The sequence below is a fragment of the Primulina huaijiensis genome, chromosome 11 (genome assembly GCF_012295235.1).
Source record: "Primulina huaijiensis isolate GDHJ02 chromosome 11, ASM1229523v2, whole genome shotgun sequence".
In the NCBI taxonomy this organism is placed as follows: Eukaryota; Viridiplantae; Streptophyta; class Magnoliopsida; order Lamiales; family Gesneriaceae; genus Primulina; species Primulina huaijiensis.
Window position 1 is genome coordinate 22679736 of NC_133316.1, and position 23024 is coordinate 22702759.

Here is a 23024-nt window from a genome sequence, read left to right on the forward strand (position 1 = left end):
ATATGAAAAAAAAAGGGTACTATTAATTATTCTTCGGTGATTGATTTGATTTGCGTTTTAGAAAAAGTGCCAAAAACACATTGAAAAAGAGAAACATATGGGGACGTCGGTATTTGATGGCCATGTGCGGCTATTATTGTAAAATATTCCCCCCTTTTTTTTTATTTGTAACGGACGTCTATTTTTTTTTAAAAAAAAAAAAACGGCCCAATAGTCAAAAAAATACGTAATTGCTTTTTGCATGGTCAATAAATTTTAGGTCATTTATTTATCAGATAACATAATATATTAGTAGTATATATTGTATTCTGATTATCTGTTTCATTGTTTCTATAATTAAAATATTAACACAACATATTAAATTATTTTTAATACTATTACTTTATGTAATTGGGACCATCTTTCACTAAAAATACACTATGTTTTTGTATTTCTATAATAATTTTATGTTGGATTAACATCACAGCTGTCTACGTCTATTTACTGTTTGCAATTGGAATGTGGTGCTAGGAAAGCAACATGAGATGTGTAATGCCCCAGATTCGACGACTGTCCTCACTGTACCAATATGAGTCTTTTCAGCGTGTTTATGTCCTCACTCACACGCATCCTAGGAACTTCCCAGGAGGTCACCCATCCCAGAATTGCCTCAAATCAAGCACGCTTAACTTTGAAGTTCTTATGTGATGAGCTACCGAAAAGAAGATACACCTTCGTGGTATGAGTAGTACATATCAAATCTTTTAAGCCCTCTTCAACTGTACAGTCCATTACATTGAACAGTCTCGTAATCCCTCGCCTTCCGGTGTAAGATCGATTCATTCATGTTCCCTCCGCCTAGAAGCCTGCCAAGAGCCGCTCATTGTCCGTGCAACCTCATGGCACCGACGATCACCCCCCGCCCTCTTCGGCCCCCGGCCTCACAAGATGTATCCAAATTGATTTAAGGTAGCATACGGTGTTCTCTACTGTTACCATTTCTTTCTAAATGCAATCCATTCAATTTTTGTCATAACAAAAATAATTTCACTTAAAAATCATTATTTTTCCTGTCAAAATTTTTATTTTGCTACTCAATATGAGCATTTATTGCGTCAAACATGTTTAAATTGATTCATATACCGTAGGAATATTAAATTTTATAGATAACTAAAAAATTATTATTATTTTTTATAATTTTAGTGTAGTTGTTTCTTGATTTAAACATTTTAATTATGAATGATTTGATTTGAAAATTTTGGGTGAGAACACTGAATAAACTTTGTTAAATGTACATCCACAGAAAGTTGTGATAAAAGATTACTTTGTTAAATATTGATTAATCTTTTTTTTTGAAAAAAATAAATAAATTATAAAGAGGATCACCTCCTCCTCATGTAACGCCGTCAAATCGGTCCTTCCTCTTACCTCAGCCGCGTGAAAATGGGTCCCTAGCACTTATCCTAAGCAAACGCAAAACCTTAATAAATATTCCTCTGAGAAATAAAAGAAATATATATCCATGTTTACAGGCAAAATAGAAATTAAGCAGACACAAGTCTTTTCTTTTGTAATAAGTGTTACATAAAAAGCACCAGAGGCAAATATTTAATGGCATTTTCTTTAATTATATTCCTCCTTTTTTTTTTCTAAAAAACTGAGATTAACCGATGAAGACCCACGTTATCTGTTGACAACAGCTGTTTGATGATTGTTATTTGAAGGATTAATGGTCCATACCATGTAAATTGACAACCAAATCAACAGCCTGGAAAGAGAGAGCTGTTGTCGTTTGAGCTTGGAAATTGTGCTATTTAAAATCCAGGTTCTTAAGTTGGAGTTTTAATATATCTCATTTTGTGGTATATAATTAATGGAAGTTCTTGAGCTCCACTGAGTGAGGTATTAGTGTTAAAAAAGCTTTGATCTTTGTCTTTTTTTTTATTTTTATTTTTTTATGTGTTTGGACTCCTAATTTTATCATACCCCGCTTCTTTTCTAGCTCCAGGATTACATTTTCTTTTCGTGATTCTACTTGTTTTTCGTTTGCCATTTTAAGTAGTTTTTGGGGAAGTATTGGTTTGAATAGATCTGGGAACTAATGCGAAATGTAGCTTGATATTTTTTTTGTGAGGTTGAATTAAACCAGCGTCAGCTTCCGGGGTTTTCATTTTCTGATTCTTTATATTGTCAAATTTGAAAACCAATTTGAAGTTGAGGTTTGTTGTCTGGGTTTTATCAGCTATGGAAATGATGAATTGGGTACATGTAATTGTAGCTGTACTTGCGCTTGGAATAACCAATAGTGGTAAATCATACGCCGCATTCTCTCCTGCTGATAACTACTTGATAGCCTGTGGATCTTCACAAAATGTGACATTTCTTGGCCAGACCTATATCCCTGATTCGGTTCAATCCTTGGTTTCTTTGCAAAGCCAAGAGAATTCAATTACTGCCGCCTCGAACTCCACTTCCCCTTTTCCTATCTATCAGTCTGCCAGAATTTTTTCCAGCACCACATCCTATAGATTCGACATCAAACAAGAGGGCCGGCATTGGGTTCGCCTTTATTTTTATCCACTTCCGGGACATAATTTGACTTCTGCTTCCATCACTGTTGTCACTGAGAATTTTGTGCTCTTGCACAACTTCAATTTTCAAAATTATAATGGTTCTCACCTCTTCAAAGAGTACGCAATCATTGTCACTTCGAATAGCTTGGCAATTACTTTCGTTCCTTCGAATAATTCCGTGGCTTTTGTCAATGCCATTGAAGTTGTATCCATACCTGACAACTTGATCCCTGACCAGGCGGTGGCTATATCTCCCTCTGGTCCTTTTAATGGCCTTTCGGAGATTGCTCTCGAAACTGTTTATCGCTTGAATATGGGTGGTCCTCTGATCACTCCTCAGAATGACACTTTGAGAAGAACTTGGGAGAATGATGTGAAGTATCTCCATGTAAACAGCTCTGCTGTGAATGTTTCTGTCAACCCTTCAAATATAAAGTATACCGCTTCTGTTGGTCCTGAAATTGCGCCGAACTTTGTTTACGCTACTGCTGAAACCATGGGGGATGCAAATGTGGTCAATGTGAACTTCAATATCACCTGGGTCTTTCTAGTTGATCCGAATTTCTCGTATTTCATCAGGGTTCATTTCTGTGATATTGTGAGCAAATATTTAAACAGTATAATATTCAACCTGTATATCAACACTGATATAGCTTTCGAGAGTCTGGACCTATCTAGCCAAGCCGGAAACTTGGATGTGCCTTATTACAGAGATTTTGTCACCAACATATCTGCCGACTCAAACACATTGACTGTCAGCGTTGGACCCGATACAACTGCTGATGTCACAAATGCCATCATGAATGGTCTTGAAATTATGAAGATTAGCAATGAGGCTGGAAGCTTAAGTGGACTTTCTTCCGTTGAAACTCTTCTTGTATTGCCTCCCAAAAAGAGCAAAACGGGGATAATAGTCGTCTCTGTGGTTGGTGCTGTTGCTGCATTGGCATCTCTCGGATTATGTTACTTCTGCTTCGTGGCAAACAGGTCAAAGGCGGCCAAACAGGGGAGCCCATGGCGTACGCTTCCCTTAACTGGAAACTCATTAACCGCAACAAAAATATCTACCACCTCACAGAAGAGTGGTACGTCAAGCTGCATCTCATTAGTTTCCTCCAACATTGGCCGGATATTCGCTTTCCAAGAAATAACATGTTCGACTGATCAATTCAACGAAAGCTTGCTTCTTGGTGTTGGTGGCTTTGGTAGGGTGTATAAAGGAACATTCGAAGATGGAACTAATGTAGCTGTCAAAAGGGGGAATCCTAGATCGGAGCAAGGCCTTGCAGAATTTCGAACCGAGATTGACATGTTGTCTAAGCTTCGCCACCGTCACCTTGTGTCTCTTATTGGCTACTGTGATGAAAGGTCAGAGATGATCCTGGTCTATGAATACATGGCAAATGGGCCACTTCGAAGCCACCTTTACGGAACGGATCTCCCACCTCTTTCTTGGAGACAACGGCTTGAGATATGTATCGGTGCAGCTAGGGGACTTCATTATCTTCATACGGGAGCGAATCAAAGTATCATTCACCGTGACGTAAAAACAACCAATATACTCTTGGATGAAAATTTGGTTGCGAAGGTAGCTGATTTTGGTCTGTCTAAAACAGGACCAGCTCTCGATCAAACTCATGTGAGTACTGCTGTCAAAGGTAGCTTTGGTTATCTGGATCCTGAATACTTCAGACGGCAACAGCTCACTGAGAAATCCGACGTCTACTCTTTTGGGGTAGTTCTTATGGAGGTTCTTTGCGCAAGACCGGCTTTGAATCCTGTGCTTCCTAGAGATCAAGTGAATATCGCAGAGTGGGCAATGACATGGCAAAAGAAGGGAATGTTGGATCAGATTATGGATAAAAATCTTGTTGGGAAAGTTAATCTTTCTTCTCTGAAGAAATTCGGAGAGACAGCAGAGAAGTGTTTGGCCGAGCATGGTGTTGATAGGCCTTCCATGGGCGATGTATTGTGGAACTTGGAATATGCTTTTCAGCTGGATGAGACCTCATCGACACTCATGGAGCCAGACGACAACAGTACAAAGCATATCCCTTCAATTCCGTTGACCTCTATGGAGCCATTCGACAATAGCATAAGTATGATTAATTCTGGTACAGATGATGATGCAGAAGATGCAGCAATAAGTGCTGTTTTCTCTCAGCTTGTAAATCCCCGTGGCAGATGAAACACATGGATTATCTGGTTTTTTAGTCTTATTGATTGGATGATGTAAGAGGATTTTAACATTGAAACTCATTGAACAATGGATGGCTCCCAAGCAGGCGAAAGTGAACTGTGATTCTTTCTACTAGAGAATGTCCTCACTGTTTAAATACGATTTAATGTATGTATCTATATACGATTGATGGGGCAAATGCATGCATCATCCGGTTGTATTTGCATAGCAGCGATGAATTGTACCCTTACATTTTGATAAAATCGATATAGTTTACAGCCTGCTCTACTTCTACCGACAATCTACGATTGGCCATTGATCTTTTCTGATGTCAACTCTGTTTCTCTTGATTATAACATAAGATGGTCTTGCTAGCATCTTTGTATTGTTCCAATTTTATCGGATATCCCGACGGGACGTCTTGCTAGCATCTGATATAGAACTTCTCGGTCTTTACTTTTAATTCCCCTTGGGACCTATATAACTTTCGCAAGCCATTGTTTTCGACTTCCAGTTCCTCGTGTTGGGCAATCTTGTTGCAAATGTAAGTTTCAAAACCACGAAAGTAAAATAATGTTACCAATCATTCTCAATTAATTCCTTAATTAATTATTTAATACCAGTACTATTGTGACATTTATGGTTTGTGCTTTAGACTTTTGTACCGTGGGCTTTACTCATTCTTACTGTTATATAACTACTCTCATGTTGTCCTCAAACAAGAGAAGATATCGGATTCCATATTTGCAAACAAAACAGCAGTCTTCCTTTCTCTGTTGCAATAAAAAGTCACTACTCTTTTCCTTCCTTTGTTGGGAACAGAACAACGGCCATTTTTCAATCTTTTGTATCCAAAACTTATAATTCTGCCTATTTTGTATGGGTAAAACGATGAGGTCTTGTTCGTTGTCTTCTGCGATTGTGCTTATAGTATAAGACACCAAATATAACTTTTGAGTTTTATCTTGAGGCTCTTTTAAATCGATATTACTTGCATGCATGAAGCGAAGTCTTAGAACATCAAATGACATGCTCTTAAAGGTCAGCTGTTTTAATATTTTTTTCTTATGTATATATTTACAATCTTTATTCTGTTAAAATAAAATTATTTACTCCGACAAGTATTTGAGACGTAACACTTAAAAAACAGATGGTAGATACTACTTATAACACTATTGAAATAAAAGATGGAAGAACTGGATACATTTGCGTCTTAATAAGAATTTGTCACCAGAAAATATATCAACTTCGAAAAGCCAACTCTCTAGTGTTTCTGGTACTCATTTCCTGCAAGCTATTCCATAACCACTGTTTGATCCACTTGTGCAATCTAAGTTTCCTTGCACAGGTTCAAATAACAGGGGATCTTCTTCCTTGACTCAAGTTGGAGAGAATACACAAAGTTTGCAATCAGCATCTGAAAGAGATGAAGTTCTGTATTTTTCTTCACCTCCCATGATCGCCATTGAAACACCTGGTTTCGCTGGGTTCACAAAATCCGGCTGGTAAGTTCTGCCGAATATACCTTCAACCTTTGGAGACAGGCCGTAGAAACTAAACTGCACCTCTAAATGAGAGAAACAATCATCAGAAGGTATATGATATTTATGAATCCTATCATCTTCCCTGGTAATCGGCACCACGTTGATTGAAATTTCCGCGATATTAGGCAAAGTGATCAGTGCACTGTTCTTGCCCGACGTTCTTTCTACCATGATACTGTCTTCAGACGATACCCAAATTGATGGATACCCTTCTGGTATGCCTAATTCGAGACCGTCATAGAAAAACTTCAGATGGTCAACTTCAAAGTCCCATTTTTCCGCCTTTGTGGCCTCAACAATGAAAGTATGGGTGTCAAAAAGAATCCCGAGTGCCTGAATCCAGGTAAAGTCCCGCAACCTACCAGCCGGCCGCAGGCCAATGAAACGTGCATTAACGTAGAGATGTAGATCAGAAACCAAACCGAAATGTTCATTGCTCTTGCCGTGGAAATAGAAAACTATCCCATCTCCACCTATGAAGCGGGGATCTAGGCATGCTGCTCCCGGACCTTCGCAATTTGGCTTCTTATCTGCAGAGTAAGTTGTAGATCAAAATTATATTACGGCAAACCATAAGTACCATTGGAAGAAAAATTAGATATAAAGCCAGTCTCTTACGCTTGCATTCGGGCTTGCAAATGGGCGAGTGACAGTTGAGGTAACATGCTTTAGCTTTCGAGTTACTAGGCTGTGTGTATGGACATTCACTCGGACAGCTTACTGGTTGGAGATAGCATTTGCTTTTCTTATAAGTACAAGTAACGGTATCGCAGTTGTCTCGGGCTAGACCAGAGAAAATGAGAGCCAGAAATATGAACCACCAGCCAGGGACGTAGCTAGAAAAAGTTTCGATCTTGGGCTAAAATGTGGGCTAAAATTTGTGATATACTCAATGTTATTTTATTTTTTAAATTTGTGGGCTAAAATGTGAATTAAAATGAGCTAAAATTTTTTTTTAAAAAAAACTCAATCTATATTTTTAAATAAGCCTAAAAATCAAACCTGGGCTGGAGCCCACCCCAACATTTGGGGTGGCTCCGTCCCTGCCACCAGCTGCCTATGGGAATCTTCATGCCGCTCTCTTTAAGTAAGGATGAAGTTTTTAGTGCCTACGTTTGACACCCGTCTTCCGTTTTATAGTCGCAGACTGTATATTGACTTCTTTTAATATCACAAGTTAATCTCTTATTTGATCTAACAAGTTCTATCCTAAGTCCATTTTTAAATTTTGGTCAATGCTTTGGAGCGTAGATGGCGCTTCTGATCATGTCTAGTCGATATCGATCCGCGAATATAGAGTCGATTTCGATCATCACCGTCAGTCACATGAGTGTTCATAGAATACTTAGATTGAGGTTGACTCTCAGGAATTTATAAAAGGTTTAATGGAAGTGTAGATGCATAACTGGATTAGTGTAGAGTGCTTATTTTTTGGCCTCTACATGTGAGGTCGGACATTTTAATTCCCTAGATTCTTGCATCCCCTTTAATAATCAGCTGATTCTGAACAAATTATCTTTCATATTGTTTACTTTCTTGCATGTGAATTTCAAGAGTTTCTCTTCTTTGCAGACATCTCTAGTAGGACTGGAACCCAAGAACTAGGTTTTGAAATCCAACCGGGAAATTACATCGGCAATGATTTGCTAAAAAAAGGAAATAATTATATCCACCTAATGTAATTAATGTTTAATAATAAATATAGAATGAATATATTATTGTACCAATTTTTTATTGAGATTAACGGCAAGACATGAAATCGCTTTTTGAAAATACAAATTATATTCAAAATTTGTATTATTTATATCATTTTATTTAATTTCACTTACGGTTTTGTCTCATTTATGTGTGATTCTTCATAATTAATTGATTAACACATTTAATCATTCTTAATTATAAATTAATATTTTTATTTTCTAATTATATGATCTATAATCGATTTAGTTTGTTTGTATTTGATTATTTATTCAAATGCTCATAGTTATCAATTTTAATTATTAATTATATAAAATAACATGTTGTACATATAACACGAGTGAGATACTAGTGCATATTAACGACAAATTTTTTTCATTAACCACAGTACTTGAGGAGAGGTCAATCGACCCCTCGACTCCGCTTTAATACAATCTTTTTCCTGTAAAATTTAAAATATTGAAAAATTTTAGTGAAATAATATTATAGAAACACCTCTAAAATGAGAAAACAAATTAAGACTAAGAAGTATTGGTGAGATGGTTGTGGGTTGGGGACTATTATTGGGCCTCACCAAAATCCATAAGCATAGGCCCGTTCATATAAATCCAGCCTTTACTAATGGGCCTATTTACATAGTTTCCCTCCAAACAACTCGCCTGCTTGCCAAGGTGTAAATCTTTGTCAATTCAAACCCTAATTTCACAACGGTTTTCCCCAAAATTTCATCAGAACAATTGCACTCTGGCACCGAGCGGTACGTTACCATTTTCTATCTCGATCCCCTCGAAATAATCCATTCGATAAAATTGAGTTGATTTTGAGAAAACTAATTTTTTCATTGTCGCATGATACTCAAGATATGTCTGTGATCTTCGGTTGTTTTGCGTGGGATTAAGTTCTAGTTAGTGCAAATGGGGTTCTGTGAATTTTATTGGATGAAAACGTATATAATTTAACGTAGAAACTCGAGCTTTGCTTAGATACTGCAGCAAGTGGTTGTTTGGGAAATAAATTCCAAGATATTTGAAGTCTAGTTAACAGGTGTTGCAAAGCGGAAAGCAATGAGTGACGCTGGAGATACCTCAATGTTGGATACTTCGGGTTTGAAGAGGTCGTTAAGAAAGAAAACGGGCTCAAGAAATTATAATGAGAATTTGATGGATGAGTTGTTAGAAAAGCACTTGGGTGCTCCCCTGAGGAAGAAAAAGAATAGGACGCAGAAAGACTTGGAGAAGGAAACTGAGACAGAGGCCTTGATTGCCTTGTCATTGGGATTTCCGATTGACGAATTGCTAGAGGAGGAGATAAATGCTGGGGTCGTGAGCACATTGGGTGGGAAAGAGCAGAATGATTATATAGTTGTGAGAAACCACATACTCGCAAAGTGGAGGGACAATGTGCAGTCATGGCTTTCCAAAGCGCAGATAAAAGAAACTGTAAGTAATGAATATGCGCACTTGATAAATGCAGCTTATGACTTCCTTCTTGTTAATGGATACATAAATTTCGGGGTTTCAGAAATATTTGAGCCTCAAATTTTTGAGGGCTCTACAGAAGCTTCGGTAATAATAATTGGGGCAGGACTAGCTGGATTAGCAGCAGCAAGGCAGCTCATGTCATTTGGTTTCAAAGTTATTGTCCTTGAAGGTAGAAACCGGCCTGGTGGGAGGGTTTATACTCAAAAGATGGGACAAAAGGGTAACTACGCCGCTGTTGACATTGGTGGCAGTGTAATCACTGGTATACATGCCAACCCTTTAGGAGTTCTAGCTAGACAACTTTCCATTCCTCTTCACAAGGTTAGGGATATTTGTCCTCTGTACAAGCCTGATGGGACACCTGTAAATAAAGAAATTGATTCCAATGTTGAGCTCATTTTTAATAAGCTTCTTGACAAAGTCACCCAATTAAGAGAATCATTGGGTGGTTTTGCCGGGACTATTTCTTTAGGTTCCATGCTAGAGACACTCAGACAATTATATGCTGTTGCTAGAAATTGTGAGGAAAGACAACTTCTTGATTGGCATCTGGCTAACCTAGAATTTTCCAATGCTGGAAGCCTTTCGAACCTTTCTGCTGCTTATTGGGATCAAGACGATCCTTATGAAATGGGAGGAGACCACTGTTTTCTTGCTGGTGGAAACTGGAGATTAATTAGAGCATTATGCAAAGGAGTTCCAATATTGTATGGAAAGATTGTTCATGCCATTAAGTATGGAGAAGAAGGTGTTGAGGTCATTACAGAAAATCAAACTTTTCAAGCAGATATTGTCTTGTGCACAGTCCCTCTTGGTGTCCTTAAAAAACAAACAATCCGCTTTGAACCCGAGTTGCCTGAAAGGAAGCTAGCGGCAATAGAAAGACTTGGGTTCGGGTTGCTTAACAAGGTTGCCATGGTATTCCCTCATAATTTTTGGGGAGAGGACTTAGATACATTTGGCTCCATTCGAGAATCTAGCCATCGAAGGGGAGAATTCTTTTTATTTTACAGCTACCACACTGTTTCAAGAGCTCCGGTCCTTGTTGCGCTGGTTGCTGGGGAGGCTGCGCAACTTTTTGAAAACACAAGCCCAGTCGAATCTCTTCATCATGTTTTGAGCATTCTCAGAGGTACATTCTCTTAAGTTGGTATATTAAGATGATCTTCCTTTTTAGTTACTAGTAAAGATCACGTGCGTGTTGCACTTCAACAATTTCAACTCTCTCATCAAATTTAAATAGAAAGTTATATTAGTTATCCCTGGGTATTATGCATTGTAATATTCTTTTTAAGAAAACATTTATATTGATAAGTTCATCAGTAAAATGCTGATAATTACCGTAGAATAGAAATCTATTATATGTGTTTACAAATAATTGTCACTTTTTTACAATTTCTCTCATCTTTCACTCCATTTACACTAAAAGCATTTTCAACATTCTTAAATCAACTACTATTAATTTGAGTATTAAATATCTTTGTTTATTTAGAATTGTTACTGTTATTGGAGATTAAACAAAATAAAAAACGACTTATAGAAATTAGGAAAAATAAAAGACCAAATTTTTAGGTAATAATAACTACAACAACAATATTCACCTAATTTTTTTTACATCAAACATCAAACATGCATTGACTCCATTAATCCCGTAGAGAGGAATATTTTATATTACAATTTCATTAGTCCCAATATATTTGTTTTCTACTTCTTGTAGTGTGATATAGAGACAATTTCTTGAATTTCACAAGTTTTTTAACTTCAAAATTAAAGCTAATTACAACACATATTTATTTACATGTAAAAAACATGTACTTTATTCATTTCATTTTAAAATCGATTACTTTAATCGTCAATCTTTTCTACTAATTGTTATATAAAAACGTTTGTATATATATTATTTTTAGTATGTTTTATAAATATGTATATACTTGTTTATTTTTATAACGACTTATCTAATTTTTATTTAATTATAGCCTATATTTAATTTGTCCATTTGTTTTTTGGATTCTCAAACCATCTGATACGTTTACTAAATTGAAGTACTATTTATAACTTCGAAATATTACATGCATTTTATAAAATGTTAGAGACCATATTTTTCTTGCATTCATTACAAAAGTATTTTTTTCCTCATATATTTTTCAATATATGAATTTAGGCATCCATTATATTTCTGTTCTCTTTGAATATTCAGCTGTTTATTATTTCCTTAAACTGTTTTTAATCGGCCAAGCATTGGCAATACTGTTTGGATCAATGTTCTTACATGAATGGTTCTGTTTACTACTCAGATTTGACAACAATTCATCAAACTTATAAAATACAATTAGTTACTGTAAGGTTACGATATAAAACGATGAATAAATAATAAGACAAAAAAACTTATAATTCTACTTTATCTTCATCATTTTCCTCCGATTTATGTTTCATTATAATTCCGAAAAGATGATATTTTGTTGAACGTTTGAAACAAATATTACTTATGAATTACATATAATATTTTGATTCATTTCAGCATATGCAAAAATTTTTCAACCAACTAAATATATTTTCTCTTTTCATATTTTTAGTGATAAATGTATTTTTTATTATCAACTATTTGTTCATTTTCAGATTTTCTAAGTTTTAACATCCTTCACCGGTTTCGTGTCTTAATTGTTCTTAATACTCTGTATCAATAACGCGACTTTAATTATGTTTGGATCAAGGTTCTAAAAAGCACGAAGTGCGTCGAAGTATGGGAGCGAAGGTTCAAGTTTTTAAAGCTTAAGTGGGATTAATATGAGCTTAAATGTAAAAAAAAGTGTTTTAATTTAAACTATAATTTTAAATATCTCGAACAAATAAATGACCTAAATAATGCATAAAATTATAAATTTAAGTGTAATGCATTATTTTTTAGTTAGATTATAATTCAATCTATTCTATCATTCATTTAATATTTCGTATCATCAAATACAAACTTAATTTAATTGGAATACTTTAAAAACATTAGCATTAATTCATCATTGATACATTTAACTATCTAAGATTGTACATAGCTAGTGTTACTTGCTAGTAAAATTCCTAATTTATGTTTCTCTTCTTCTTGTTCATCAATCTTGCTTTAGAAAAAATTCGCTCTTAATCGTTATTAAGTGTGATTGTACATTGCTACCATCACTTACTACTAAAATCGGTAATTTGTATTCCTTCTCTTCTTATTCATCCTTTTTTAAAAAGTTGAACTTAAAAGCATTTAATGACGCTTAATATGGTCATCCTATGTTTGACCAATTTTGGCCAAAGCCGAGAATTTTAGACAAGCTTCAAGCTTAAGCACGCTTAAGCGAAGCTTAATTAAGCTTTTTAGAACACTGGTTATCTAAGCCCTTTTCTTTATAATAATTGTATGAGAGAATTGTTTATTAGGTTCGAAAACTATCTAATTTATTTATAAATTTTATAATTATGCATGGTTCCCAAATATGAAACATATAAATTCGAAAACTAAATCCATCCAATAAATAACAATTAGGGGCTAGTTTCCTTACCCTTCTCTTTACAATATAAGTGTAAATCCAATAAATAACAATAAAGTGCTAGTTTCTTTATCATTTAATTTTTCTTTTTATATAAGTGTAAATCCACTTTTCGAGCACGGAAACGGCACGACACGGATACGACACGCAGATACGCATGTCGGATACGGCAAAATCCGTGTCGTTGACTTTTTTAGGATTGACTAGTCGGACACGGCGAGGACACGCCACGCCGCAGACACGTTTCGGCAAAAAAAATTTTGAATTTTTTTTTGATTTTTTTTTTAGATCAATGCTCTAAATATTTCNAATAATTGTCGTCTCTTAGCCGTATAATATCTTATATTTTCAAAATTTGTCGTATCGTATTCGATACGATATCCGTATCCGTATCCGTGCAACATAGACGTAAATCTTATATTTCATCTTTGGCCCTAACCTTTGACATCGATTTTTCACTCAATGCCCATGCAATTACTCCAAACTATACACAATTCAAGGGCAAATTTGAAAATTTACAATGGAAACTTGTCTTTCTATTCACACTTTTGTAGATAGAATAAAGAATAATGTTTATGCATATTGTTCCCTTTCTTTCCTATTTTTTGGTTAATATTCTTTCATGTGGGAGCTCCTTTTATCCTGCTCAGTTAACTATTTTTGTTTGCAGGCATATATTGTCCCAAGGGCATTGATGTTCCTAATCCTATACAATCGATATGCACAAGATGGGGAACTGATCCTCTTTCTTATGGTTCATATTCTCACGTCAGAGTGCAGTCATCTGGAAATGACTATGATATCCTTGCAGAAAGTTTGGGGAACCGCTTGTTTTTTGGTGGTGAGGCGACAACTAGGCAATATCCGGCCACTATGCATGGTGCTTACCTCAGTGGCCTCAGAGAAGCATCTCGCATTCTGCGAATTTCAAGGGCTTGGCAAAGTAATCCTAGGAAATTCATACCAAAAAATGTTGGCCAGAACATTGATATTTTATTGGATCTGTTCGAGAAACCTGATCTAGTATTTGAAGAGTTTTATTTTGTGTTTGATCCTTTGACGGAGGACCCAAAATCTTTAGGAATAATGCGAGTGACGCTAGAGGAGTGCTGCACTGATTTTAGCAACGACAGTAATCAAGATAACAGCACTCAACATTCGTTAAAACAACCGTTGCAGCTGTATACTGTAATATCCCGTGCACAAGCATTAGAATTGCAGCAGGTGACAAGAGGAAGTGAAAAAAGATTGTCATATTTGTTCCACAACCTTGGCCTGAAGCTGATGGGAGCCAATGCATTAGGACTTCTAGTCAACTCTTTGGTTTCTAACATTGCTAGTGCACGGAGAAGCAGGGGTCGGCCTCGTGTTTGCTAATAGAGAAAGGTTTGCTAAGGTCAGTAGAACCAGAGTAAATGTTTTGTAGAGTTCACCAAAAATATACTGGGAAAACTAGCGTGCTACGATATTCGATAGAGAAGTTTTCAGATGCAAAGATTCATCACTCTAATGCTACCAAGTTAGTCGTGTTCTATAGTTTCCCCCCAACATATTTACTCTGTTGATGTGTTAGTTGTGGAGAAGGATTCCAACAAAATATGTTTCGCTGTATCAGTGATCAGTGTAGGTAGGAGAATATACAGTGCCTAATGATACTCATTTATTTGATGTCTGGAATATTGGTCCCAGATTAGTAGCAATGTATGTGGAACAACTGAATACATTTATGTTATATTTGGATTCATGAATTTGAAGCTAAGTATTTCAAAATCATAATAAAAAATCTATTTTTTTGGTAAATCCATTTGACAATTTATTTTAAATCAACCATTTTTAATCATTGTAGTGTATTTTAAGCTCATGTCAATATGAAATTTTCCTTGGTTTCCTTATTTAGAATTTGGATTGCATTTGGAACGGAGGATTTGACTGCATTTGCTACATCTCAAATTCATTATATTTATTTGGCTCAAAATTAAAATTAAGAAATTGAAATCACTTGTATTGTATTGTTCAAGTGTATATTTTTTTGTTTCAATTCAAAAGTTATGGATTCCAAATTAAAATCTTTATATAATTCAACATTTTTTCATCCCAACACAACTTTAAATCATATTAAAGGTCATCATGTGATCGATTAGCTAGATCCAAAGATACTATTGTTTTAATTACGATTATTTTTGGCGCACTAGATAAACACTTATGTTAAGGTAGTAGCCTGCATATTATGCTAGCCAACATATTTTTCAGTGTTCTTTTAAGTGGATCAAGACTGTAGTTTAAACCAAGGAGAAAAACAAATGGGTAAATTGCATTTTATATTATATTATATATAGATAAAAATTGTAAGCGTAGTGAACTTATTAATTAAAATTTTTTTCAAAAATATATTAATCTGTTTGTACACAAGCATTTTAAATATTTTTTTTAAGAATGTCTCCGCATTTAAAAAAAAATAATAATACAAAGTAGGTGACGACATAAAAAATATATATAATTTATATTATTTTGCTTCCAACGAGCAACAGCGATGTACAAAATGAGGCTTGGGGTGGGAAAGTAATGGCAAATCATAAAAAAGTCTTGTACATATGAGGAGGATATGGGCGTTCATCTCACTGAACCTATTCCACTATACATATCTATCTGTCCACAAAAGCATCGGCAGCACATCCATATGACTTTCTGTTGTCCAGTCAATTAATTTCCGATTGATCAGTTCAACTTACATGTATATAAAGCACGAATGTAAAGTATATTAATTCATTCATTGAATAAAAGTTTCACACATTTTCCCTCTCTCAGTTTATAAATTTCTTCTTAAGATTACATTCAATATATGTGCGATCATATTTTTTCAAGAAGATTTTCATATAGAATTTAACATCCACTAAGCATTTTTTTTGAAGAAATTACTGCTGCTTTATTGTTAAAATTTTTCCAACCATCCGTCTGTATGACTGCATAAAGAGTGATAATCGAGTTTAAAACCTTTAACTTCATTGCAAAACATTCTATTTTGTTGAGTTGGCTTAGACCGTCTATGGTTTTGCATGCTGATTGCCACCTTCTTATCCAATGCCAACTTTTGTATAAATATGTCAATTGGGCTTTCTTCCAGATTTCCATAGTAATAGTTGTGGATTCTGATTTATGTTTTCAATCAGATGAACTAGTGCAACACTATTCTGTAGGTTTTCAGAGCATTCTGATTCTCTTTCAAAGGAAAATGTCAAACGAAACAATGAGAAGGTAAAGTTTTAAAAGTTTTATAAACTGCGAATCATGCTGGAAATGCGTTTCTAAATTCTCACTTCTGAGATCACTGGGAACTGGTTTGAAGCGAACAAAGTTAAGGAGTCGGTGTTTGTTACACAATTGTTCAGCAAATGATTGGTGACAGCGTTGGTTGAATCACACAACAATAAACCTCAACCATGGATTGCTACTTGAGAAAGTGCCATTTTTATTGTTTGAATGCTTTATAAAACTTGGGTGTACATGAATCAAGTGTTGAAATCTATTCTTATTAGGAATGGATGACTAATATCGATCTACCTCTGCGATGTAGATTACGATGGATAATTCTAGACTATTTTTCTTTCGTTAGAATACTATGAAGTCTTGGCAAGAATACTTGAAATGGTTTTAAGCCGGTCTTCACTCTCAGTTTAAACAAATTTTTTTATTTGCATTTTATATTATATATTTATAAAAATGATATGTCATGTAGTGAACTTGTTTATTAAGTTTTTTTTCCGAAAATGTATATTATATTAAAATATCCCAATTAAATAATTGTGTTTGTAATAAGCATTAACAAAAAAAATACAAAATTCCGGAGGATTTAACTAAAAAAATTTCAGCAAATTGTGAGTAAAATGTAGTGGTCAATTCAAAGGCACCGAATTATTATCGAGATCTGAGGTCACGCAGTACGCACGATAATGGTATTTTATTATTATTACTTAAGAATGTCTCCAAATAAAAACAAAATCTAATAATTCAAAGTTGGTGATGAATTTTTAAAAATTATAATTGATACAATGGCGTCGGGTCATCTGAAAACTCGGGCCAAAGACGAGTTGAAAAGATAAGAAAAACCGAGGTAATGACCAACCCATGTGAAATGAGTGATCTTTTATAGATCATTCTTGGGTTCACAACAGCCAGAAAGTTGACCACAAAAAAGCTTGAGTTCTTAGCTTAGTCCGAACATTATATGAAGACTTAGTGAGTCAGAGACTTTGTATGTGTTCTCACATCGAGATCACTGTTCAAACACTTCGAAACAAACGTCAATCTTGGACGCACAAAATTGGAAGACCATATTCTAAAATTATTAACATGTCATTCGGCGCACGTAGAAGTGATGTAATAAGACCAAAAACAATATGAGTTGTCAATTGTATCAATGTTAGGAGACTGAGTTGGCATGAGCAGAGCAGTCATCCCACCATAAGGAGTAGTCATACACTGAAAATAAAGTCATTATACATATGTGTTACTTGATCATAAAAAAGATAATTTACTTAATATTTTTCACGAACATTTAACATATATTCTCTATTACACTTTCCTTTGCGTAAATATTCGACTGATTTAAGCCTTTGAGTGGTCAAGCCAGAAACTTTCCGGCGCCCCATTAAATTGTGCAGATTCTTCGGCTCGAGTATCATACGTCCAATCTCCATTGTGCCCAATCGTCCACCCAACTCATCCGATTTATCGACCATCATCAATAATTTATATTATTTTGTATCAAACAGGGAACCGCGATGTAAATGAGGCTTCTTGGTGTTGGACGGTAATGACTATTAATATCATCACTGCCCATTTAATTATTTTTTTTGTAAATGAGGCTTGTTGGCGTTGGACGGTAATGGCTATTAATATTATCACTGCCCATTTAATTATTTTGTTCAAAATGTATTGATATTCATTCGTACATTTGAGTCAAATCATAACAAAGTTCTCGACTTTTTCTTGTTCTTGATTTGTTTCGTTTCACGTCTCCGATCACAAATCTGTAAGTGTTCTCTTTCCTTTCTTCAATGATCTGAATTTTTTTTGTTTTAACTGCTCGTGTTTCTGTATTGTTTACTGTTAAAAAGTTGAGTCTGGGCTGGGCTGCTGGAGAAGTGTATATTGTTTTCATGAGATGAAGGGCTTTGCGGAAAGAAGTAGTTTCGGTTTCAGTTTGTTTGAGAGCTTTTGCAGATGATGTTAACTGTTATGCTTCGCTTAGTTTAAGCAAATTGATAACTACATCCAGTGAAATTTGGAGTTGTTCGTTCAGTGTAATGACAGGAAAAATCACATGATTGATTTAAAATTTCACCATCTCGCACCCAAGCTATGTGCTCCAGATCCCAATCTTGATAATTTAGTTTTTCCAATCGCATTTTCCTGAATTGAACTGGTTTGACTTTACACTTAGGATAGATCTTGACCCCTTCCGAAACTTATGATTATTTGTTCAACAACCTCCTTGGTCTCCTTTTTTATGTAATGATGTTAAGTTACGCCAACCCACAACACCACCAACCAAAGCTCAAATGCTCATGGTTTAATTTGATGTCTTTTTCTGTTTTGTTAAATAAATCCATCTAATAAAAGTTCAAAACATTAAATTTATGTTATGGTAAGCATGTAAGACTAACTGCCTCTGGACCTAACACGTGTATAATATTTAATCCCACAAAATATTTTACTCTGTGATTTGATATATTATTTTTTGATTTTTTCTTTGTAATATCAACCCATCTTGTTCATAATAATTTAAATGCACGCCTTGGTTACCCCAAGAACTGACCGCAATCGGTGCATTGGTCTTTGCAGCATTAATGCTATAATCAGGAAGAGTGAGGAAGTAGATTAGCATAAAGAAAAGAAAGGCACGGAGATTAGCATAAAGATAAGAAAGGCACGGAGGGTATGATCTGCATTCAAAGAATAGGCCTAGTTGACATAGTTTGTGTTTAAGGTTGCGGAAGTATCCTTATGTTGATCATTGATTATAGGGAACTGAAGACGTTTTGTATCCAGTACTTGGCATTGTACTTGTAAATTACAAGGCAAACTGAAAGCGATGAAATGGATTTAACAGATCTTTTAAGTTTTTGCATAAGTTGATTAGTAGGATTTACGTGCTTCCTGCCTTTTGCACGATCATGATCTTATTTGAGTGGTTAGCTTGCATTTCCTTGTTTCTCAAAGATGGAATATTTTTTCTTTCTTTTCTTTTTTTTGGAATAATGTGAAATCAATTTGAGATGTGGGGTCTGGAAGACCTGAGAGGAAATGATAGATAAGAATATCAGTTCAGGAGTAGTCAAATTTTCCTGTGAACTGTCAGGTTTATGAGATCATTAGCTTCATTACTGTTCTTTTCATTTGTCCTTGTACATTTTGTGAGACATTCCCACATGTAATCTGGTTTATGATCAAACATATGTGTGTGTTTTTGTGAGTCATAATATTTCTTTGTTTTTTTTTTTCCTGCAAACACAAGATATCTCAGAGATGGACCGCGGACAATTCACACTGATGGGAACAACTGTATGTGTCATGCTTTCCCTTCACTTCTCAATACAACTAGTCTCCCAACATTACATGTCCTGGAAGAAGCCAAAGGAACAATCGGCCATCATAATTATCGTCCTCATGGCTCCATTGTATGCTATTGACTCGTATGTTGGTTTGCTAGACATACGTGGGAGCACGACTTTCTTCACTTTCTTGGATTCTATTAAAGAATGCTACGAAGCTTTGGTGTGTAGTATTCTCTAGAATTTATGACACATCGGGTATGGAATTGGTTGTTTTGATATAACGTTTTTTACTTTGTCAATTGTAGGTGATGGCGAAGTTTTTGGGTTTGATGTATACTTATCTGAACATATCCATCAGCAAAAACATAGTACCCGATGAAATTAAAGGAAGAGAAATTCATCACTCGTTTCCAATGACCCTTTTCCAGGTATAGCTCCTCTATGACACATTATGTTTCTAAATCGTCCTCCTCGCCGCCCCACCCTTTGAATCTGCCTTTGCTCACTTAGGAGTAGTCATGTTTACAAACTCAAGGCTATCCTGAATGCAACAGCCTCACACTGTTCGTCTGGACCACAAAAATTTGAAACTTCTCAAGGACTGGACATGGCAATTCGTGCTGATTCGCCCTGTTTGCTCAGTCTTAATGATATCGTTTCAACTTCTTGGAGTTTATCCTAGTTGGCTCAGCTGGACATTCACCATGATCTTGAACACTTCAGTTTCGTTGGCACTGTATTCACTTGTAGTGTTTTACCATGTTTTTGCAAAAGAGTTGGCTCCACATAAGCCACTTGCAAAGTTTTTGTGTGTCAAAGGCATTGTATTCTTCTGCTTCTGGCAGGTAAAATTCTTATATCAATTAGCTAAACCCCCAGCTTAATAATCAAATCATTATTCGTGATCAACTAGATTCTGGTACTTTAACCATTTTCAGGGAATACTCCTTGATATTCTTGTGGCGTTGGGGATAGTTAAATCGAACCACTTCTGGCTCGATGTGGAGCATCTCCAAGAAGCCCTTCAGAATATCTTAGTTATAGTGGAGATGGTTTTCTTCTCTTTGCTAATGCAATATGCCTATACCGCTGAACCTTACCGCACTGGATCGGTTTCAAGAACAAGTGAGAAGAAGAAAGAGTGATCTGCAATGACCCAGATACTGCATGGTGTTTAACCATAGACGATAATATGCTTCTGTACTGTATGTTAAATAATCCATGCCATCTTATTGGACTCCCGATATTACACTAGCTATTTTTGTATCAATGAGTTGTGCCTTTTCTTGGTAAGAGTGGACGCACAAACATTTCAGCTTAATGCTCTATATTGTTTGTTAAATAATCCATGCCATCATGTTGGACTAGCTATATTACATTAGCTATTTTTTGTATCAATGAGTTCTGCCTTTTCTTGGTAAGAGTTGACGTACAAACATTTCAGCTTAATGCTTCTATATCATTTGTTAAATAATCCATGCCATCTTATCTGACTCGCTATATTACATTAGCTATTTTTGTATCAATGAGTTGTGCCTTTTCTTGGTAAGAGTTGATGTACGAACATTTCAGCTTATGCATTATGTAAACCAGTAAAACGGGACCAAGATGAAGTTTGGATCGTTGGATCCTAACGATGGCGTTGTGCACAACATGAAAATGTGCCTTTAACGAGCAAAAATATGCATATAAATCATTGATAATCATAGTGAATGAAGTAGAAACATCAAAAGGTCATATCATACATAAACGGTATAGAATCTGAGTATCAGTTCTTAGGAGGCAGCAACACAAGCATCATTTTTTACCCGGTCTTTTTCCCTCTTGTTACTTTAGGAACCATCAAATCATCCAAGAATCGTGTACCACAGAATTCTGTCTTCATGAAGACTCCGATCACATCTTCTGGGGTTTCCTTGGTGGCTAAATTTATATGGTAATCCCTGTTAGAGGCCGTTTCTTTGCCGCCTCTGCTGAGCATATCCTCTCCATCAATTAAGTACAGGCGGCCAAATGAGGGTGTAACAACTTTCTCTCGTGATGATGTCTGGAGTTTTTCAGATTTAAGATTCTCGTTTTTTACGTCATTGAGTGTGTTGGTTATAATCTTAGAAACCGCAACTCCACCTGCAAATAGAAACATCCCAATACAATAGCCACGAAATAAAAAGGAGTGAAAAAAAAACCCATCAAATTTGAGACGCCCCAGCCTTTTCCCTTTCAATCTTCAGTTTGAATATGTTCAACATACCAACTTAGCCAGGTTCGTATTAGATATTGCAGAATGTTTTGTTTTCATCGAACAATAACAGTACATGTTTATTGTGTTTAAATGTCCATATTCAAGAACTTAAATTCTAACGACGTTTAATAGAACTTTGATTCGTGAATCCTTACGAAAAAATGTATATACAATCAGATCAGGGAGAATTAACTAAACAGACATGCATCGTTGGTATCTATAAACAACAAACTCAAGCACGACAAAGCGAAAAAAATATGAAGTGAGGTTAGGAAATATGGAACCACTTGCCAGGGATCAATTTGTAGCCTTCCTGGAGACCATAATGGGCAGTATGTTTAGCGAATTTGGAAGCGTAGAGGCCGATGGTTTTATTTTCCGGCATCCACTGGGTGAGACCGTGGAAACCGTTATTACGGACGGCCCGATCGATCCTGGCGCAGGCGGCGGAGCCATGTTCATAAGAGGCTCCTGCCTGATTCTTCAGCGGCGTCAGATCAGGTGAGTTCCGTTTCACTGCTTCCGTTGTTGAGCCGATGAACTCCCAAATTCCCATTTCGCGAGCAATCGAAATGGCTTTTACGAAAGTATTCATGAATTATACATAATAATCGATCTAAATCTATTACTTGAAAAAATTATGTACACACGCAATGTATGTTAGTATATATAATGTATCCGTTTAACGTACATACTCGCTATTTACTGTGTATATTCCTAATGAAAAGTGGACTTCCATTTGTTGCTTGCTACTACTGGCCTTATACATCTATTATATTTAAAATAAAAAGAAAATACGTTTTAATATTTATTCAATGGGAAACTTCAACACGGCTTCTGAGCTTATTAACTTATTTAAGTACAGCTTCTTCTGTATCAAACTCGCTTAGTCAGTGGAAGATAATATTTTGAACGACTCAAAGTTGACTTGAGAGGGAAGGAACTGTTGCATTGTTGGTTTTTTTTTATTTTATATATCCTAGAAAAGTGAACATCAAAACATAATTAGGAAATTTAGATAATGTTTAAAATCGTTTTAATAACATCATGTTTAAAAATATTTGTCAATCTAACCAGATCAAAACACAATAGATAAAATAACATCATAACCATAAACATATATGTTCACTTGTTCATATGACAGACTTTTCAATCAACCTGATTATGACATAATAACAACTCTATCGAACCAGAGAAGGATTTTTTTCATCCAAATATCATTCATAAAAGAAAAACAATAACTATAAATTAAT

The 23024-nt window shown here is 35.4% G+C and overlaps 5 protein-coding genes across 9 annotated transcripts; 3 read left to right on the plus strand and 2 right to left on the minus strand.

Annotated features, from left to right (window-relative positions):
• The first annotated feature begins 1500 nt into the window (after positions 1-1500).
• LOC140987594 (receptor-like protein kinase THESEUS 1) lies at positions 1501-5025 on the plus strand. Of its 2 annotated transcripts, none has more exons than XM_073456163.1 (2): positions 1501-1881; positions 2222-5025. In XM_073456163.1, exon 2 carries the CDS (start codon positions 2224-2226, stop codon positions 4738-4740), a length of 2517 nt encoding a protein of 838 aa, XP_073312264.1. In that variant the 5' UTR covers positions 1501-1881; positions 2222-2223; the 3' UTR covers positions 4741-5025. The 2 variants fall into 2 exon arrangements, with proteins under 2 accessions (XP_073312264.1, XP_073312265.1); XM_073456164.1 differs by having other exon boundaries at positions 1501-1804.
• Positions 5026-5789: 764 nt separating this feature from the next.
• LOC140988496 (uncharacterized) lies at positions 5790-7348 on the minus strand. The gene is made up of 3 exons (XM_073457502.1): positions 7278-7348; positions 6894-7111; positions 5790-6805 (listed from the first exon to the last, which is right to left on the minus strand). Exons 1-3 carry the CDS (start codon positions 7346-7348, stop codon positions 6111-6113), a joined length of 984 nt encoding a protein of 327 aa, XP_073313603.1. The 3' UTR covers positions 5790-6110.
• Positions 7349-8631: 1283 nt separating this feature from the next.
• LOC140988816 (lysine-specific histone demethylase 1 homolog 2) lies at positions 8632-14707 on the plus strand. The gene is made up of 3 exons (XM_073457889.1): positions 8632-8727; positions 8831-10583; positions 13646-14707. Exons 2-3 carry the CDS (start codon positions 9035-9037, stop codon positions 14350-14352), a joined length of 2256 nt encoding a protein of 751 aa, XP_073313990.1. The 5' UTR covers positions 8632-8727; positions 8831-9034; the 3' UTR covers positions 14353-14707.
• A 3056-nt stretch (positions 14708-17763) lies between these two features.
• On the plus strand, positions 17764-20850 carry LOC140987903 (uncharacterized). Of its 4 annotated transcripts, XM_073456639.1 has the most exons (6): positions 17837-18004; positions 18817-18910; positions 19490-19749; positions 19835-19957; positions 20084-20374; positions 20468-20850. In XM_073456639.1, exons 3-6 carry the CDS (start codon positions 19501-19503, stop codon positions 20672-20674), a joined length of 870 nt encoding a protein of 289 aa, XP_073312740.1. In that variant the 5' UTR covers positions 17837-18004; positions 18817-18910; positions 19490-19500; the 3' UTR covers positions 20675-20850. The 4 variants fall into 4 exon arrangements, with proteins under 4 accessions (XP_073312741.1, XP_073312739.1, XP_073312740.1 ...); XM_073456640.1 differs by lacking the exons at positions 17837-18004; positions 18817-18910 and adding an exon at positions 17764-17782; XM_073456638.1 differs by lacking the exon at positions 18817-18910 and having other exon boundaries at positions 17829-18004.
• A 341-nt stretch (positions 20851-21191) lies between these two features.
• Positions 21192-22394, minus strand: LOC140987904 (uncharacterized). The gene is made up of 2 exons (XM_073456642.1): positions 22063-22394; positions 21192-21656 (listed from the first exon to the last, which is right to left on the minus strand). The coding sequence occupies exons 1-2, from the start codon at positions 22364-22366 to the stop codon at positions 21334-21336; spliced, it is 627 nt and encodes a 208-aa protein (XP_073312743.1). The 5' UTR covers positions 22367-22394; the 3' UTR covers positions 21192-21333.
• Positions 22395-23024: the final 630 nt, after the last annotated feature.

Coding starts and splice junctions, on each gene's coding strand:
- LOC140987594 (XM_073456163.1), top strand. CDS start 2,224: ATGGAAATGATGAATTGGGTACATGTAATTGTAGCTGTACTTGCGCTT.
- LOC140988496 (XM_073457502.1), bottom strand. CDS start 7,348: ATGAAGATTCCCATAGGCAGCTGGTGGCAGGGACGGAGCCACCCCAAA. Junction 7,112..7,277: donor TGGGGTGGGCTCCAGCCCAG/GTTTGATTTTTA, acceptor AACTTTTTCTAG/CTACGTCCCTGGCTGGTGGT. Junction 6,806..6,893: donor TTGCAAGCCCGAATGCAAGC/GTAAGAGACTGG, acceptor CTTACTCTGCAG/ATAAGAAGCCAAATTGCGAA.
- LOC140988816 (XM_073457889.1), top strand. CDS start 9,035: ATGAGTGACGCTGGAGATACCTCAATGTTGGATACTTCGGGTTTGAAG. Junction 10,584..13,645: donor TGTTTTGAGCATTCTCAGAG/GTACATTCTCTT, acceptor TTTTGTTTGCAG/GCATATATTGTCCCAAGGGC.
- LOC140987903 (XM_073456640.1), top strand. CDS start 19,501: ATGGACCGCGGACAATTCACACTGATGGGAACAACTGTATGTGTCATG. Junction 19,750..19,834: donor AAGAATGCTACGAAGCTTTG/GTGTGTAGTATT, acceptor TGTCAATTGTAG/GTGATGGCGAAGTTTTTGGG. Junction 19,958..20,083: donor TTCCAATGACCCTTTTCCAG/GTATAGCTCCTC, acceptor TGAATGCAACAG/CCTCACACTGTTCGTCTGGA.
- LOC140987904 (XM_073456642.1), bottom strand. CDS start 22,366: ATGAATACTTTCGTAAAAGCCATTTCGATTGCTCGCGAAATGGGAATT. Junction 21,657..22,062: donor AGGCTACAAATTGATCCCTG/GCAAGTGGTTCC, acceptor TTCTATTTGCAG/GTGGAGTTGCGGTTTCTAAG.